Here is an 18,032-nt window from a genome sequence, read left to right on the forward strand (position 1 = left end):
TTGTTTTTGGGTTAGTTCAGCTTGGGCCAGGCTCCTAAGTTTGCTGAGTCTCAGCTGGGTTTGGCGAGTTGGGAGTCTGCCAAGAGATTCTCTGGGCGTCACTCTTCCTAGGTTTGACTCAGCAAGACTTCTGAGTTTGAAAAGAGTTTGACAACATTGATAATTTTCTTTTGGACAATTTGTCCCTGGGAAACCCTTGGGCACTTCCCCTCATTTCGAGGATGGTACCCAGTGTAAAGTGGCCCGCTTAGAATATTGTATGTTGACTCGCCAGGGACATTTGACTGAGGCCTCTATATACATAGAGGCAACCAGCTTCGGTACTTGATCTGAAGGCCTTCTGCCTGCTATTCATAGTTCTCAACCACTCGAGCTGACTCACTGGCTAAGTTCATCTGAACACAATTTATTGGGGAGAACTTATGCTTGTTTTAAATTAGGGGATGGATTCCTTTGAAATGAATCAACAACTCTTTATGACAATGCGATGCTTGAAAGTGCATAGATTTGCTGTTTTATATTTCAATATCTTATTAATTGTATCATATGCATTAACAGGGAATAAACTTGATATTCTTCAATTTTGTTTTGTAATGACAATGTAGATTGCGAGCATGTGCCAATTTTTACCCCTCTATTTGAATATTTAACAGCATGGAATTGCTTTTTGTTTAGGTGGCTCACTCGTGCGAGAAGACTATATGTACACATACCTTTCTGTGGAGCTGTTTCAGCATTAACTTTGGCTGTGCTGCCATTTTGTATAACATTTGCTGTTGTATGGGCTGTTTATCGACGTAACTCATTTGCTTGGATTGGTCAAGATATACTCGTAAGTTAATTCACTTTTTTGATCTTTCAAAGTGTCCATACTAAGAAAAAACCTAAATAATTGAAAATGCATGGGTTAGTTTTCTTTTCTTGGTTTTTTTGTACTGTTTTGCATTGTTCTATTATTTAATCAAAATAAAAATATCATTTATGCAACAAATCTAGCATGTGAGGGTGCTTTAGGGAATGTTGTTAGCTACAGCATAAGTAGTCCAGGAGAAATTGACATGTAGATAAATGTACATATATACAAATGTACATATAAAAATAAAAACGACAACAACAATAATAATTAAATCACCAAAGTTCTAAACCTTTAACCCTTATGGCTAGTCAATGATTATTAAACTATCATGAGAGGTCTTGTAATCATCACTCGTTATTAAGATACAATTATATTTTATTTATCCTATATGGACTTCCTTCCCCTCCCCTATTTGGATTTCAAGTTTTATGGTTAATGCATACTGTTTGCCACAAGAAGAAAGCACCCTTCCCAGGTTTCATTGTGTTCATCCTCAATATAAATCTTGAGTGAGGTGCACTCCTCCTTACTCAAAATAGCCAAAAGAACTTGAAATGGAAGATAAAAACATCCTCAACGCATGTGCTGAACTTTGGAGGAAGATAGTACATGCAATAAAGATGCAATGGTCCAAGAAAAGCATCCTCCTTGTGCTTTGAGTAAAGAAATAGTCTTCTCCAATAAAAGCATCTAGATTGGAACGAACAAGGTTCCTTTGCTAAGGAATGCCCAACATGAGGAGGAAAGTAGCTTGAAATTCCTATAGGATCAACAATATATTAATAATGAATAAGATAGATGATAGATTGTTTCATACAATGCCATGTGACAGTGTGCTTATATGCATTGATTAGTGACTCTGGTTGATGGGTCATGCTTTTTGGTTAAGTCATGCGTCTTAGTTAGGATGTGTCACTTCAAATATTGGTATTATTATTATTGTTTTTGTTGTTGATGTTATTATTTGTTGATTTATTCATGTTCATTACATAGATGAAGCCTAGCAACACTTTGCCAAGAGAGTGCATTCCTTCTTGGAATAGATAAATCCTGGTTGAAGAGTGAGTTACTAAAATCGACTTCCTGGAGTGGAAGTTGCAAGTAAACTTGAACAAGACTTTGTGAGGTGGTGATATAAATAATTACAGCAATCTATCGGCCATTGAATCCCAGACCTTGAATTATTGACTAGGGAGAGTAAGCTTTTGAGGTGTTGTTTACAATATGTGCAACCCTAAATGATTCAAATGCTGCTGAAATATGCTTTCTCTCAATCTATGAATGCTGTGGAATATTAATGCAATTAACTATTAAGAGTAAATCACACACTTTGAGAAAGTAAAATCTGTCTGATTAAAGCAAGTAAATTGATCCCTCATCCAATTGCATGATCGTGGCATGTTGGAAGAGGCAAAGCAGGAAATCTCTTCTATGGAAGACAGGAATTCTATTCTATACTGCATTTTCAAACCAACACATTGATTCCTCAACCAACCACATGGCTGTGGCATGCGAGGATAGAAATCCATTAGTTACTGTAGTTGTTTAATGAATGCACAGTGAGTTCCTTAGCCGTGGAACATGGAACTGGACAATCCATGAATTTGTAAACAAATGCATCTATAGAACGAAATTACAATGAGAAAGCATTAACAACAAAATAGTGAAAGAAGGCTACACCTATTAATAAAATTAATAATACACAATCTGACATATGAAGAGAGTGGATTCAACAGTTGGTTGTAGCTTCCGAGTGGGTGCTTACTCTGAAGCAAAAAAATTGTTTAATCTCGTGAAATGAAATTCGCCATTCACAGCAAGCAAGTTAAACCAAAATTTCTGTCCTTTGCTGTCTCCTTCTAAGGGTTGCTGCTAGGTTGATCCTGCAGCTCCTTTTGCTTCCTTGGCTAAGTCACATCTAGCCTCTTCCACACCACAAGAAAAATTATCCTTTGTCTCCCTGTATTTATACTTTTCAAACGGCTGTGAAGCCCCAAGAGGTGTGTCTCTTAGCCTTGCAAGCCGACCGGAGCTGACTTTGTGCCTTAAGTCGACAATATTTAAATTTAAATATTATATGCTCTTCCTTGGGTGTAAAACGCCAACAAACAAACCAAAAAGCCGCAGGGCTTTTCCAACTAGAAATACCTTTCGAGCTATACCAAATTTCAACACTCCCTCTTAGTGAGGAAGGTATTTCCTGTTGAGAAATGTAACTAGTATCGATCTTCATAATTGTATTTGAGTCATGATGTAATTGTCAAAAGAAAGAAAGAAAATATTATAAAAGAAAACTTTATTTTTATGAGCATGGGATTCATGGTATATGTATTTTGTTTCTAGGGCAAGCCTCCATTGAAGTCTTCTAGGGTTGAGTCATAAGTCATTGTCAATATCTAAACCCTTCTTGGGCTCATTGTGTCAATTTTTTTTTCAATGTAATTTGGTCATGCAATACTCCTCCACCAAGTGAGCTTGCCCTTCTCTTCATGTTGGCCTAATAGAGGAGCTTCAAACAACTATAAATAGCTGGGCTACTCGACCTATTTGGTCATCCATCCATTCAAGTTTCGATCTGCAATTATGAGAGGAAGGAAGAAATGCAAAGAACCCAAAAAGGAAGCCTTTGTCTATAGCGAAGAAGGAAGAGATGTTAATCTAGTAAAAGAGATCGAAATTTTCTCATTTACTACCAGACGTGTGAGGTAATTTGAAGCAGAAGTGTGAGGGTACAGAACTGAGGGAGCAGTCTGAAATTTCAAAGGTTACATAAAGGTCCGAGACCCTGTTTGACTTTTCTACATGGGAGGATCACTGGGTGGACTGGAGGAAGTCATTTGTTTTGGTCTTAGGGCTTGGTTGTATCATTTTATTTGGTTCATGAAAGGAGAAGAAATTTTTAGGTTTTCCCCTAAAAGACGGGTTTTGCCTTGACTGAGAGCCTATATCTTGTGTCCATGATCTTCATGTTTATGGTTTTGGTAGTTGCTTGATGATTAGAAGTTAAAGAATGTTAGTTTTTGTAGCATCGAATGGTGTTCTAGTCTTCACAGTTGTCAGAGAGGCTAAAAAACACTAGGACTCCATAACCCAGAAAAGGTTTCAGGAAAATCCACGTAGAAATGCCTTAATTAAGTTAATTAATTAGTAACTAAATTTTTCTCAGGTCTTGCTTAGGGAAAATGATTAATTAACAGCAATTAATTGAGGAAGCTGAGAATTCTCTAGAAACTCACACGGATCGACTAGGAAATGATCTTAACCATTGATTAAGATTTAATCTTCACTGTTGGAGTCCCACAGTGAGATTATAAGAAGTTGATGGGTAGAATCTAGATGGAGAAAGACACTTGAGATTGATTTCCTTAGGTAGTTCGATTTTTCCAGAGAGCAATAACATTCTGCCGGAAGAGTTCGAGACAGAGTAGGGAAGCAAAGACAGAGAGGGGCAAAGACAGTGAGTTTGGCGGAAGTTTTCCAGTTCCAGAGAGTCAGCGACAGAAGGGTTGTATTTGGCAGTGAGGTTGCATAGACCCAACGCAGATAGCTTCAGAGGGAGATCGATTTTGCTAAAGGGAAAGGTGATTCAGTTGTAGAAGCAGAGTCAACCAGGATGCCATCTTTTTCAACAGTTTTGGGGCTTAGCGAGTTAGAGATTGCGCAAGACTTGTGCAAAGGCTCACACAGAGGCTGTACGACTAGCTAGTTTTGCCAGTGGTCGGAGCTGGATCAACTGTGGTGTTGAGGCATTTGCCTCAGATATTTTGGATATATTATTTTGCTGATTGGATTGCCAGTTGGGCATCCATAGATTGTATTCAGAATTTCTCACTCCTTATTAATAAAAACCTTCAGCTGCTGCACCAGTTTTCCCAATTGGGTTTTTTCGAGGACTTTTATCCAAAAATAACGGTGTTATATTTTTGTGTGTGTGCTAGTTTTTTCTCAGGTTCCAGGTTATCCTCCGCAGTGTTTATTTTGGTGAAAATTGCAGTTGGGAATTATTTGTTGTTTATCGTAGCAAATAAACTGTTAATTAATTTACAGTTAGAAGCATAATTTCCAGTTGCTGCAATAGGTGAAAATTTCACAAAGAAGACATAAAAGAAGTTAATAAGAATTTAAGAACATCAAAGTAATTATCAAAAATAAGAAAGTCTTTCTGCCTTTATGATTTTCTAATATGGGATTAGAGCAAAGGTAAAGAAGGGGGGGAAATGGCAGCTAGAAGATCACAATTTAAAGGGTAAAAGGACAGTTTATTCTAGTTTGAAGGCCGAGCTCCTAGAAGGAAATCCGAGGTACAAAGAAACATATTTTCTGGGCACATTCTTAAGTATATACCTTTGCAACTAGGCCATAGACCAGAGCTTATGGTCCGAAGAAGTTAGAGGAGCAAAGAAGCATTTTCTTGGAGATCTGAGAGGCTAGATCAATATCCTAGACAAGGTTGAATCCATTGTGGGATAAAGCGAAGTTTTGTGCTTGAATGCTAGTCTCTGAAATCAATCTTGAGATCTAAAGTCACCGTGCATGTAAATTACCACAGGTTCGATGCAAAATCAACGTGATCGAGTCATATAATTTGAGGACTAAAGATAGTCCTTGAAGCCAACAAAGAAAGGGACATAGTATGAGCGGTTTAAAGGCTTTGGAGGCGTATTTGAAAGACCTATTATAGAGCTACAACCACCGAAGAAGTTGAAGAGTTCTTGTGAAAGAGGATGCAAACCTATATACATATATAAAGGTCGAACCTCCACAATGTCATAATAACTGACCAGAAAGGATTAAAAGGAATTTTAGTGTTTGTCTATTTTGACGAGTCTATCCTAAGTGATTGAAGTAGCCCTAGTCAGAAGGCTGAAGGTTCAGTAAGACAACCGTTAACCTTGACAATTTTGGAGTATTTTGATCATGGCATCTTGAAGAAACTCTTGTAGTAGATCTTGGAAGACAAAGGTAAGTATTTCTTGAGGTATGTATAATTGCCTTTTTTTTAAGGTCTAACTTAAATTAGGTTAGGATTTTGGGATTTCTTTAGGGTTTGTAGTCTTCATATTGTTGAAAAGTGTTGGCATCTAAGCTTTTGTAAACTCTTATTAGTATTTTGAAACCCTTAAGAGAAACCCTAATCGTATTCTAATTCCATCATACAAACTCTAGTTCTTGGTCTTCGGGGTTTGTAGGTAGTCTAGGGTAAAATGGAAAACTATAGTGAAGATAGAATTGGGTTTGAGATTCAAACTCTTGAATTGTTGTTTGAAAAGGTAATATCATGAGACTTAGGATTTGGATCAAAAAACCCTAAAATTTCTCCCTCTAAAAATTCCATGAAACTATAATTATGCTCTTGTACTTGTTTTTGCTTGGTAGTACTTGTCAATGAATGTTTCAGGTAGTTAATGAGGAAAACTAAATTAAAAGGACATGCTGGATTCTTGGGCACTCTATTAAAAGTAAGATGGATCTTGAAAATGTTGAGAGGGAGACTTTACAAAAGATAAGTATTTTGTTCTTTGTTTCTTTCATTACACTGTTAATGGTTTCCTCTATAGATGTAGCTCCATTTCTATATTTGATTATAACCTTTTCTTTTATGCTTTCCTTGAAAAAGGAATATTTGCAAGAATATTCTAAAGAGGGAACCTCCAAGGAAAAGACTTGAGTAGAAGCCTTACTACAGTCGGGACTTTTGAAGGTTTGTAAAAAGAGCACCTCAAGGTATGTTTAAGACCACATGATTTGTAGCTAGTCATCTTCATATAAAAAGGTGCAATATTTGTCTTATATTACTAACTCTCTGATGTTTAGGGTTTTGAACCATAAAAATTCTTATTTGTTAGGGTGATTTGATTAAATCAACCCTTGTCATACTCTATATTTTGTTCACTTTGGTAAAACCCTAACCTTCAGGGTTCATTGTAAACCCTAGTCTTTTGATGTTTAGGGTTTGTTGATGTTATGATGAAACCCTAGCCTCTTAGGGTTTGTTGTTGATGTCTAAGATATATGATGAAACCCTAGATTTATAGGGTTTGATGAATGAGGGTTTATGACAAACCCTTGTAATAGTTAATATAAAAGCCTAGGAATTAAACCCTAGTTGTATATGCTTCCATATGATTGAAACTCTAAAGTTTTTGATGTTTATATCTAGGGTTTACGACAAAACACTAGTGGAGATTGATATAAGATTCTAGAAACCCTAGATGTAGAATGCAATGTTTATGATTAATTGTTGATATCTAAGGTTTAGTTTTGATGATGGAATCTAGGGTTTGTGACAAAAACCCTAGCAAAGATTGTTAAAATCTTGGACATGAAAAGTGTAACCTTTGGTGATTAAAAAACCTAACTAGGTCTAGGTTTTAGATATCTAAAGATTGATTTCTTACTCAAATATTTGATAACCGCAGATGCTCTCTATTTGATATCATACTAACCCTAGTTTGATAAAGTTGACTTCATGGTCTTATACATATATAATTGTGCCTAGTTATACTTGTTGAAGATTTGCAAGTACATAGTATTCAAGATGTTGAAGATGCTTACCCACCTCATACTCGATGTTGACTTGATGATGAAGTTGAGCATGATGGAAAGAGGGAGCTATAATAGATGACCTTGTTTCCATGTAAAGATGGAAGTAATGATGTTCTGTAAGGTTGAACTTCTCCAATGATATGTGGATGCAAGAGAAAAAGCCAATGTGGCTGAGTTGTTGATGAATTCGTTCCTTATAAGAAAAGAAGCTTGGATAAAGAAAGTGTATATCTCCCTAGTTAAGAGGGAGGGCATATTGTGACAACTAGTAAAGACCTTGAAGAAAGAGTAAGTTCGAAGAAAGGCTAAAGCACTACAAATGGTTATTCCTGATTGATGAAGCTATGAACAAGAATTGGATGTTTTGAAAAGTGTAGAGGCCGAGGTTGGTGCTGCTGAAGAAGTTGAAGACACAAGCTTTCATAAAAAATGTGTTTGGATATTGTGATGACCTAAGCAACATCATAATAGTTGAAGACCCTAGCGTTTTATGCTACAATATGTACCAACAGATGAACAAGTAGCTGCTGTATTGACGAAATCTCTTCCCAACAAGAAGTTAGTTTATTTTAGGAGCATGCTCGGATTGATGGATATCTCTAGTTTGGTTGAGAGGGAGAGATAAGTACCGTAAAGTTGCTTGTATGATGTTACTTGGGAGGACATCTTCGCCTGGTTAATATTGAGATCTCAGTTGATGTCTAGATCCCAGTGAGGCAGGGTATTGTGCGGAGCTCCGGTTTAGTGTTGATACCTAGTTCCTTGTAAGGGTTGGTGTCAGGGCATGAAGGCCTAGATGGTATCTATATCTTGTTGGATTGATACTAGGGTTGTAGCTTGATGGTACCTATGGTGGCAGATGCCTAGATGACACCTTAGTTCCTGTTGAGAGGATACCTTGGCAGTTAGGGTATCCCTAGCATTGCATATGCTGTTGTACTCTTCTTAAGAACATTTCAAATTGAGGTCAACCTTGTACTAGTTGAACAATTATGAATACCTCCCTAGTTAAGAGGGAGTGTTGAGAAATGTAACTAGTATCGGTCTTCATAATTGTATTTGAGTCAAGATGTAATTGTCAAAAGAAAGAAAAGAAAAAAATATTCCTATGAGCATGGGTTTCATGCTCTATGTATTTTGTTTCTAGGTCAAGCCTCCATTGAAGGCTTCTAGGGTTGAGTCATAAGTCATTTTAAATGTCGAGACCCTTCTTGTGCTCATTGTGTCAAAGAAATAATATATATCTATATCTACATATATATATATATATATATATATATATATATATATATATATATATATATATATATAGATATATATATATATTATTTAATTTGGTCATGCAATACTCGTCCACCAAGTTAACCTGCCCTTCTCTTCATATCAACCTAATAGAGGAGCTTCAAACCACTATAAACAACTGGGCTAGTCGACCTATTTGCTCATCCATCCATTCAAGTTTCGATCTGCAATTATAATTGGAAGGAAGAAATGTAAAGAAGCCAAAAAGGAAGCCTTTATTTATAGCGAAGAAGGAAGATATGTTAATCTAGTAAAAGAGGCTGAAATTTTCTCATTTATTGCCACACATGTGAGGTAATATGAAGTAGAAGTGCGAGGATACAAAATTAAGGGAGTAGTCTGAAATTTCAAAGGTTACATAAAGGGTTGAGATCCTGCTTGACACAAAATTTTGGAAGAATAACTTATGTTGACTTTTGAAGAATTTGACTGGTGTTTGACTTGTCTACATGGGAGGCCGACTTGGTGAACTGGAGGAGGTCATTTGTTTTGGTTTTACGTCTTGGTTGTCTCATTTGATTTGGTTAATGAAAGAAGAGAAGAAGTTTTCGGGTTTCCCTTAGAAGAGGGGTTTTGCCCTGGCGAAGAGCCTATATCTTGTGCCCTTGATCTTCATGTTTATATTTTTGGTAGTTGCTTGATGATTAGAAGTTAAAGAAGACATAAAAGATGTTGATAAGAATTTAATAACATCACAAGTAATTATCAAAGATAAGAAAATCTTTATGCCTTTATGATTTTCTAACATTTCCACCAACACTTGGAAGTGGCCTTGCCTACGAATCTGATCTGCAACCACATCCTTCTGGAAGACTTGGTTCTTCGAAGAAACCATGCTACTAGAAGCTTCCCACTTTAAAGCATTATGCATGGCCATCTAAACCATGACTTTCCTTGTTCCTAGAATTCTCTAGCCCATGACTTTTTCTGACGTGGCCATGACTTCCTTGCACGTATTTCGAGGTTTTAACTGTTTTGTTTCCTCTTATCAAAAGATGTATTCTTTTGAGAGATGTGCTAAAGCCACTGTTAAAGGTTACATTAGAAATGCAAAAGATACATAGACTCTCTGGCTATTATTGGCCTCGTTTATTCAAAATATTGTTAGGAAGAGTTGATTTGTTGTACCATTTATTTGTACATATTGTGTATTATGTAATACAAAAGGCTTTAATGATGGCATATCTTTTGGGGTGTGATCATGGTTACTTTTCTATATGAGAATATACATATAGAATGAATTGTATTGGATAATGAATTTGGATTCCATATATTTAACCATTAAGTAACCCCAGACCAAGGATTGCTTAACTTGGTTGGAGTACTAGTTGTTAACGAAGGACATGTATATATGCTGAGGTATATATCCCAGTTGGGCTAAGTGGCTGGAAAGCCAAGATTGTAAATATGATGTAAATTGTTGTACATGTAATAGTAATAATAAAATACGCTGGTTCTGGAGCCCAGTCCTTGGTAAAGTGTATGGGGGCACTACAACTCCACAGTGGCAAGCAACAAGGTTATGGGATAGTTCAGAAAGGATACTTGAGGGCCCACGCTGATTTGTGAGGTGCCAAGCTCGAGGGGGGAAAGTTCGATCTCAGGCAAGCGGGAATCACATACGTAAGTAGTTGCATTCTGCGGTCTCAAAGGGTGCCATATAGTAGAGAGAGGCCATGCATTATATAAAGTATATGTTTTCCTATAAGGGCGGGGGGAAAGAGGGGCATTATGGATTCATTCATGGATTCACTCATACGGTTCTATTGGCTTTGGTTTTGTGCAACTAGCTGGTGAACCTTGAGCTTGGGTTCTAGACTCGCTGGAAGCTATTTTCGGTTTATGGCTGGAAAGGTGCCTTGAGAGCAGCACGAGCTCTTGCAAGCCCAAAGCTTTGACCATCTTGGTTGGCCTGAAGGCGACTTGAAGAGGTGGGCATCACTAACGTACTAGTAGAGTGTAGAGAAGGGGTGTGCCACTTGGGCGCAGGTTAGGGAAAGTGGGAGCCTATGGTTGGAGCAATTTTTGCTAGATTGGTACCTTGTTCGATGATATGTGTTTGTTATTTGGCTTTCAATGTTTCTTGTGGAGTCATATCCCTCTTGGGGGTGACTCTTGGTTGAGATTTATGAACCACACGGTCTATGGCAAGATAAGTGTTCATATTTATGTACTGTGTTGAATGTTGAATTTATGGTGAAATCCTAGTTTCAGGGTTCTGTGCATTTACGTCTTTATGTGTTTATTTCCATTGTGCATTGGTATATTTATGATTCATATGTGTTAAAGATGGCCTTAGTGGCAATTTAGCATTGCGTTCATGCTAACCAAAATCTGCCATGTATAGGAGCAACCATGGGTTAGGGTTTTTAATACTTCTGTAGTGAAAATTTTATAATTCTCAGCAGCCTTGGTTAAGTAGCGTTGCGCAGGGGTGGCTGGGGACGTTACAAGGTGGTATTAGAGCACAATATTCAAGATTGGGCCTGACTGGGCCAGATTTGGGGGTAGATTTAGAAAATTGTAGGTTGTCCACCATGTGCTTTGTGAAAGTCACAGTGGTGGGAATGATTAAAATTCACCCCGAAAAAAGCGTATAGATGTTAGAAGAGGATCCAAAAGACGTAATAAGTGCAAGAGGAGGAAGATATTCAAAGATTAACTAGTAAATTTAACCTTGGAGGGCTAAATTTGTGCGTAAGTTAATTTTGATACAATGGGGTTTATTTTGTTTTTTTTTTTTTTTTTTATTTAAACAAAAAATTGAAAATAATATTATATATATACAATATAAAAATTAAAAATATATTGAATTGGGGACAAGATTCTATGGTAGAACCTTGTTTATGCTACTGAGTGCATTGCGACGTTGTTTCATAGTCAAGAGCCAGATTGTGGATGGGCATGACAACAGACGGGAAGCCATTGACAATGTGGAACGATTTCGTTAATTCACGGTTTGAATCTCTATTGGAGAGTTCCGTAGTTGGAGAGCTTCAATAGGCGGAACCCATTACAAGGCACAAGGTAGTAAATATTAATTCATGCTTAGTTCCGTTAATTTACGGGTCAGAATGTTGTTGAGAGGTTTCACGAGTGGAACCTGTCGCGAGCCATAAGCCGTGAAGGCAGGGCCACAAGCCGTGAAGGCAGGGCCACAAGCCACGAACATAGGACATAACTCGTCGAGGAACCGAGGCATTGAGGAACAGAGGTGGGAATCACGCTGGGAGGCAGAACAGTGATCCCAGTGGGTCGTGGGAGTTCTGTTAATGGTCGGGCAAGTTGGAGCTCGATGGTCATTGTGACTGTCGATCAAGATGTGTCAGAGCCATCCAATCTCATCGGGGGGCATCTCCATTGTAAAGACTGTGCAAGTTTGGAGTCCGATGGCATCAGGGCCGTCAGATCGACTCAACGCTAGTTGTTGATCTAGGAGGGGCCCCACAATTATTGTCTGTCGTTGGATCACCCTGCCACTAGATAGCCGTCAATCCATTGGGGTCATTCATATATATATATATATATATATATATATATATATATATATATATATATATATATATAATATTATTATTTATTGTGTGGCTGGAAGTGAGCGGAGGGCACTAGGGGCATATGCCTTTGTGTGCCATGTGGAGTGTTAAAAACTGTAACTAGTGTCAGTCTTCATAATTGTATTTAAGTCATGATATAATGTATTTTTCAAAAGAAAGAAAAATAAATTTTATTGTAAAAGAAATTGACTTATTAAAGCATGGGTTTCATGCTTGGGTCAATGGTTAATAGGTGAAAGCCTCCATTATAGGCTTCTAGGGTTTATGTCTTGAGCCCTATTCTTTGTCATCATGTAACAAATGCTTCTTGGGCTTTATCTATCAAAGAAGAAATTTATTTTAGTGTAAATTAGGTCATTTAGGCCTCCTCCACGAAGTCGAAATAGGAAGCTAGTCGACCTCATTTGGATAGTAGCTTAGTCAAGTTTGATCTACAATTCGTAGAAGAGAAATAAGTGCGAAATAGGAAGAAGAAGAAGCGAAGAAGTCTAGAAGAAAAAGAAACCCTTAGCGAAGAAGTCTAGAAGAAAAAGAAACCCTTAGCGAAGAAGTCTAGAAGAAAAAGAAACCCTTAGCGAAGAAGTCTAGAAGAAGAAGAAACCCTTAGCGAAGAATGAAGAACCTCATTTTCTCTCTCTAGTGTCTCACGTGTGAAAATCTGAAGCTGAGGGTCGAAATTCTGAAGCTTAGGGCTAGAATTCTAACTTGAAGATGTGGCTTGAAGTAGTGTTGACTTTTGTGTTTAGTTCATCATCTTGGAAGGTTGACTTGGTGGAGGAGGAAGGTCATTTGATTTGGTCTAAGGTCTTGATCTATCTCAATTTGATTTACTAGTGGAAGAGTTGGACTGGGTTTTCCCCTATAGAGGGGTTTTAGCTCTAGTTAAGTGCCTATAGCTGGTGTTGATGATCTCCATGTTTTGATTTGAAGGTTGCTTGACAAAAAGAAGATATAAGTAGAACATAAAGAAAGTTAATAAGACTACAAGAATATCACAAGTAATTATCAACATAAGATAATCTTTTTGCCTTTTTGATTTTCTAACATGGGGCACCTGATGGATACTGAGGTGACAAGTAACGCGGTTAGGAAGGCGCCAGGTGGCTAGTGATGGGGTCAACCGATACCATAATAACGTGGCCAGGATGGCTAGGTGGCATATGCTCGATGTGCCACATGGGGTTGAGGTAGTCAACACACGTGGGGTTGACAAGTTAGTAGGATGTCGATATTGTAGGGTTGCCCACATGAAGGAATACATGTGTGCCACATAGGTGCTGAGGTGGCCAACCAAGCAAGTATGAAGGATTAAGTTCAATTTTGGGGGAATTATGGGAGAATTCGATTCTGTAACAACTGAAGAATAGGGAATGAGAGAGGCCAAACTTTACAGGGCCATATCTTTTACCCTGGGAGTCGGAAGTTGGCTCGTAAACAATGAAAAGAAAGGTAAATTCGAGCAAAAGATGGCTGCTAGTTCAAAAACTAGCTTTGGAGGTAGACAATCTCTAGAAATCGAGAAGAGAGATATGAGGGTTTTGAGGAAAAAATTAGGGTACAATGGAAACTTCCAGAGGGCATAACATCTTGCCCAGGTGTCAGAATTTCGCAAGTGAGTAGTGTACGAAAATCTATTGTCAAGCAGACATGCTGGTGGCCACACAATTTCGATTTTGGTGACAATTTTAGAGAATTTATTTGAGAGAACTGAGGGTTAAAAGGGCAAGAGACATTATGAGAGTTGAAGAAGCTGAGGACATGCCAGGCTCTAACAACGTGGAAGAAGAGGTCAGGGTAGTGGATAACAATGTGGGTAATGTAGGAACTAAATCGAATGGCCACAGGATAACTAAGCCAGAGAACAAAGACCTGGAGGAGATTGTGAGAAGCCTCAAGATGGAGGTTCTCAATTTTAGAGCAGATAATGTCAGATTGGTGAAAGAGCACAACAACTCAACACCCATATTCTGCAAAGTTTGAACAAATTTCAGCGAGAGTTGGACCAACAATAAGTGTGTAGACAGGGTTAGGAGCATGAGGTCAGGTTTCGTGAAAGAGGTGCCAGCACTTAGAAGTTCGAGGTAGGCTAAGAGTGCTGGCCAACAACATTTTTATACAGAAAGAAGGTTGCATAAGAGGGCTTACACTACCTCAGAATCAGGTAGCAGCTGTAGTGTGTCACTAGTGAGAAGGTCCAGAAAAAGGAGGTTTGACGGGGACAATTTAGAGGGAGAGTTGCAGAGGGAAAGTTGTAGAAGATGGGAATTTAGATCAACAGTATTTGGTCATCAATAATAGTTTTTCGTAGGAGGTTAAGTAGTCAAAATACTTAGAATATGAGCTTAGGGAAGACAAAGTTCTTTATCGAGGTCATCTATATGTGTCAGATGTGCAGGAGGTAAAAGAGTTGATTCTGAGGAATATGCACAAGGTGGCTTACGCAGGATACCCAGGTTATCAGAAAAGAATTACATTGCTCAAAAGCAATATTTTTGGCTTGGATTGAAGAAGGAATTGGCAAATAACATAGGAAGGTGCTTAAAGTGTTAAGAGAGTTAAGGCTGAGCATAAGCACCCAACAGGCTTGCTATAGCCCATACCCATTCCCATGTCGAAGTGGGATGTTGTTTCAATTGATTTTATTAGCAATTTGCCCAGGAGAACAAAGGGTTATGATGCAATAATGATGGTGGTTGATAAAATCACCAAAGCTGCCCATTTCATTCTTGTGAAATCATTGTATAAAGCAGCTAACATAGCTGATATTTATTTGTGGGAAGTTGCCAGGATACATGGTGTGCCCAAGGCAATTATTTCGGACAGAGATCTGGAGTTCACATCTAATTTTTGGATGGGATTATTTAAAGTGTTAGGTACTAATTTGAATTTTACTACTGCATATCACCCAGAGTCTGATGGGCAGACTGAGTGGGTTAGTCAAGTGATTTAAGATATATTGCGAATGTATGCGATGGATAAACCATCCAGATGACAGGATTACTACATTTGGTAGACTTTGCATATAATAATGGATATCAAGCTTCATTAAAGATGAGTCTGTTTGAAGCATTATACAGTAGGAAGTGCCATACTCTTGTAAGTTGGAGCAATCCGATAGACAAAGTCATGGTTGGTTTGGAATTGCTTAGAGTTATGGAAGAGCAAGTTGTGAAAATTAGGCAAAATTTGAAAGCTGCTCAAGACAGACATAAAAGTTGTGGATAAGCATAAAATTCATCGAGAATTTAAAGGTCGATATCATGTGTTCTTAAAAGTTAAAGCGTGGAAGAGCTCAGTGAAACTAGTTAGTTGTGATAAATTAGCAGCATGTTACCATGGACCATTTGAGATCCTTGAGAGGATCAATTCTGTTGCATATACACTTGCATTGCTAGCATCCATGCGTATTCATGATGTATTTCATGTGTCTTTGCTAAAAAGTTATATTCCTAATATTGATCACGTGATTGATTGGCATATGATTAAGGTGCCTTACACGGGACACCCAGGGGATTGGCATATGTATATACAAGACTGTCAAAGTGCTCTACAATTGAGCCGTCGACATGCTAAAGCTACAATGGACCTTGCTCAGTCTTGACGAGGCCACATGGGAGCTGGAGGATGTAATAAGGGAGGAATAGCCTCATGTTTTGGACTGATATGTTTTATATACATGTATTTATGATTTATATGTGTTAAACATGGCATATGATTAAGGTGCCTGTCTATGATAATGAAAATATATGTACAATGATATCTAGGATGGTGAGATGGAGTTATTTTGCGGCCTGCATATATATATATATATATATATATATATATATATATATATATATATATATATATATATATAGATAGATTTTGGGGCTAACGTGCCTAGGAATATATGTCATTTTGGCTAAGTGGCTGGAAGGCCAAGGTTGTAAATATGATTTAAATTGTTGGAACTATAATAATAATATTAAAATAAGCTGGCTGCGGAGCACACTCTATGGTAAAGAGTATCTAGGGCTGTACAACTCCATGGTGGCAGGCAGCGAGGTGATGTGACAGGTGGAAAGGGACACCTGGGGCCCACGTGGTCTCAAGGGGTGCCACATGGCAGAGAGAGTCCATGTAGTATATCAAGTATATGTTTGCCTACGAGGGTAGGGGGAAAGGGGCATTATGGATTCATTCATTGATTCACTAATGCGGTGCTTGTGACTTTGGTTTTGTGCAACCGACTGGTGAGCCTTGAGCTTGGGTTCTGGACTGGCTGGAAGCTGTTTTCGAGTTATGGCTGGAAAGCTGCTTAGAGAGCAGCAAGAGCTCCTACAAGCCCAGAGTTGAGACTGTCTTGGCTAGCCGTAAGGCCTCCTGAAGAGGTGGGCACCACTGAGGGACTGACAAGGCGCAGAGAAGGGGTGTGGCACTTGGGCGCAGGTTTGGGAAAGTGGGGGCATGTGGTTGGAGCAGTGTTTGTTGGATTGGTACCTTGTCCAATGATATGTGTTTGTTATTTGGTTTTCACCATTACCTGTGGAGTTGTAGCCCCGATTTGGGGGTGACCCATGGTTGAGATTTATGAACCACACGGACTATGGCTGGGTGGAACGTGGAGAGCCCACAACCAGTTTGATTTTCTTCACAAGATAAGTGTTCATATTTACGTACTATGTTGAATATTGGGTTTATGGTGAAACCCTAGTTTCAGTCATTTGTGCATTTATGTGTATTTCCTCTATGCATTTGTATATTTATGATTTATATGTGTTGAACATGGCATTAATGGCATTTTAGCACTGCATTCATGCTAACTGGAAGCTGCCAGGTACACTAGCAGCCATGACAGGGTTAGGGTTTTAATGCTTCCTGATTGAAAATTTTATAATTCTCATCAGTCCTGTTTAAGTAGCGTTGCCCAGGGGTGGCTGGGGACTTTACAATAATAGCAAGATTCGCTGTTCTGGCCTTTGCTCTAAGAAATTTGGAAGCATCAGATGTATACTTTCATTTTGGAGTTGTACTGGAATTTTTTGTTGCATATATTTTCCCTACTGAATCGTATTTAAATACATATTCATATATGAATATTCCCACTGAGCTTTATAGAATTTGATTGCCTGGCATCTTTGCCTATACATTAGGATGATTTCATCTGCTGTTTGTTCTATTCTGCTATTTCATGTGAGTTACTCAATACTGTTTTTCTACTGAGCAGAAAAGGAAAAATATAGCCGAGGACAGAAATAAAAAATATCTCTTGGTCCATACATGATAAGAACTAGTTATATCATCTGTTGCTTTCACATAGGGTAAATTGGTAATTAAATGTCTGACGTTTGTTTTGACCATGTTTGTTCAATTAACTAGGCATTTTTTTATATGCTTATTTATCTCATTCTGGATCTTCACAAGAATTTGTTACAGGAAAAAGAAAAAAAAGTATTGTTATCATGATTAATTATTGGAATATGGTGTCACTTTCAGGGCATCACTTTGATCATAACTGTTCTTCAAATTGTACGGCTTCCTAATGTTAAGGTATGCTGATATTGGATGTATGCATTGTTTGTACTGGAACAGAATCATTTTAATTCATGGTTATGGCTCATTTTTATTCAGTATCCTGTGAAAATATGCATTATAGATCACCATTCAATGTTGGCTGGAAATCTACCAGAAATTCTCTCTACTCTATGATGTAGGGTTTAAACTTACCTTTTTGTCCTCAACCCTTGTTAATTTTTTTCCCTCTATTTATTTATTTATTATTTATTTTTGTC

At 37.9% G+C, this 18,032-nt stretch overlaps 1 protein-coding gene across 2 annotated transcripts in view; it reads left to right on the forward strand.

The window, feature by feature from the left end:
• Nucleotides 1-18,032, forward strand: part of SPPL2 (SIGNAL PEPTIDE PEPTIDASE-LIKE 2) — a 170,874-nt gene that overhangs the window by 117,559 nt on the left and 35,283 nt on the right. For both annotated transcript variants that reach the window (XM_089446161.1, XM_089446162.1), the window contains exons 8-9: nucleotides 676-832; nucleotides 17,737-17,790. In XM_089446161.1, coding sequence (XP_089302287.1) covers nucleotides 676-832; nucleotides 17,737-17,790 — 211 coding nt within the window. The remainder of the gene's footprint in view (nucleotides 1-675; nucleotides 833-17,736; nucleotides 17,791-18,032) is intronic.

This window comes from Pinus tabuliformis, chromosome 9, assembly GCF_031772625.1.
Source record: "Pinus tabuliformis cultivar Carrire ecotype Pingquan chromosome 9, CPIR1, whole genome shotgun sequence".
Taxonomy (NCBI): Eukaryota; Viridiplantae; Streptophyta; class Pinopsida; order Pinales; family Pinaceae; genus Pinus; species Pinus tabuliformis.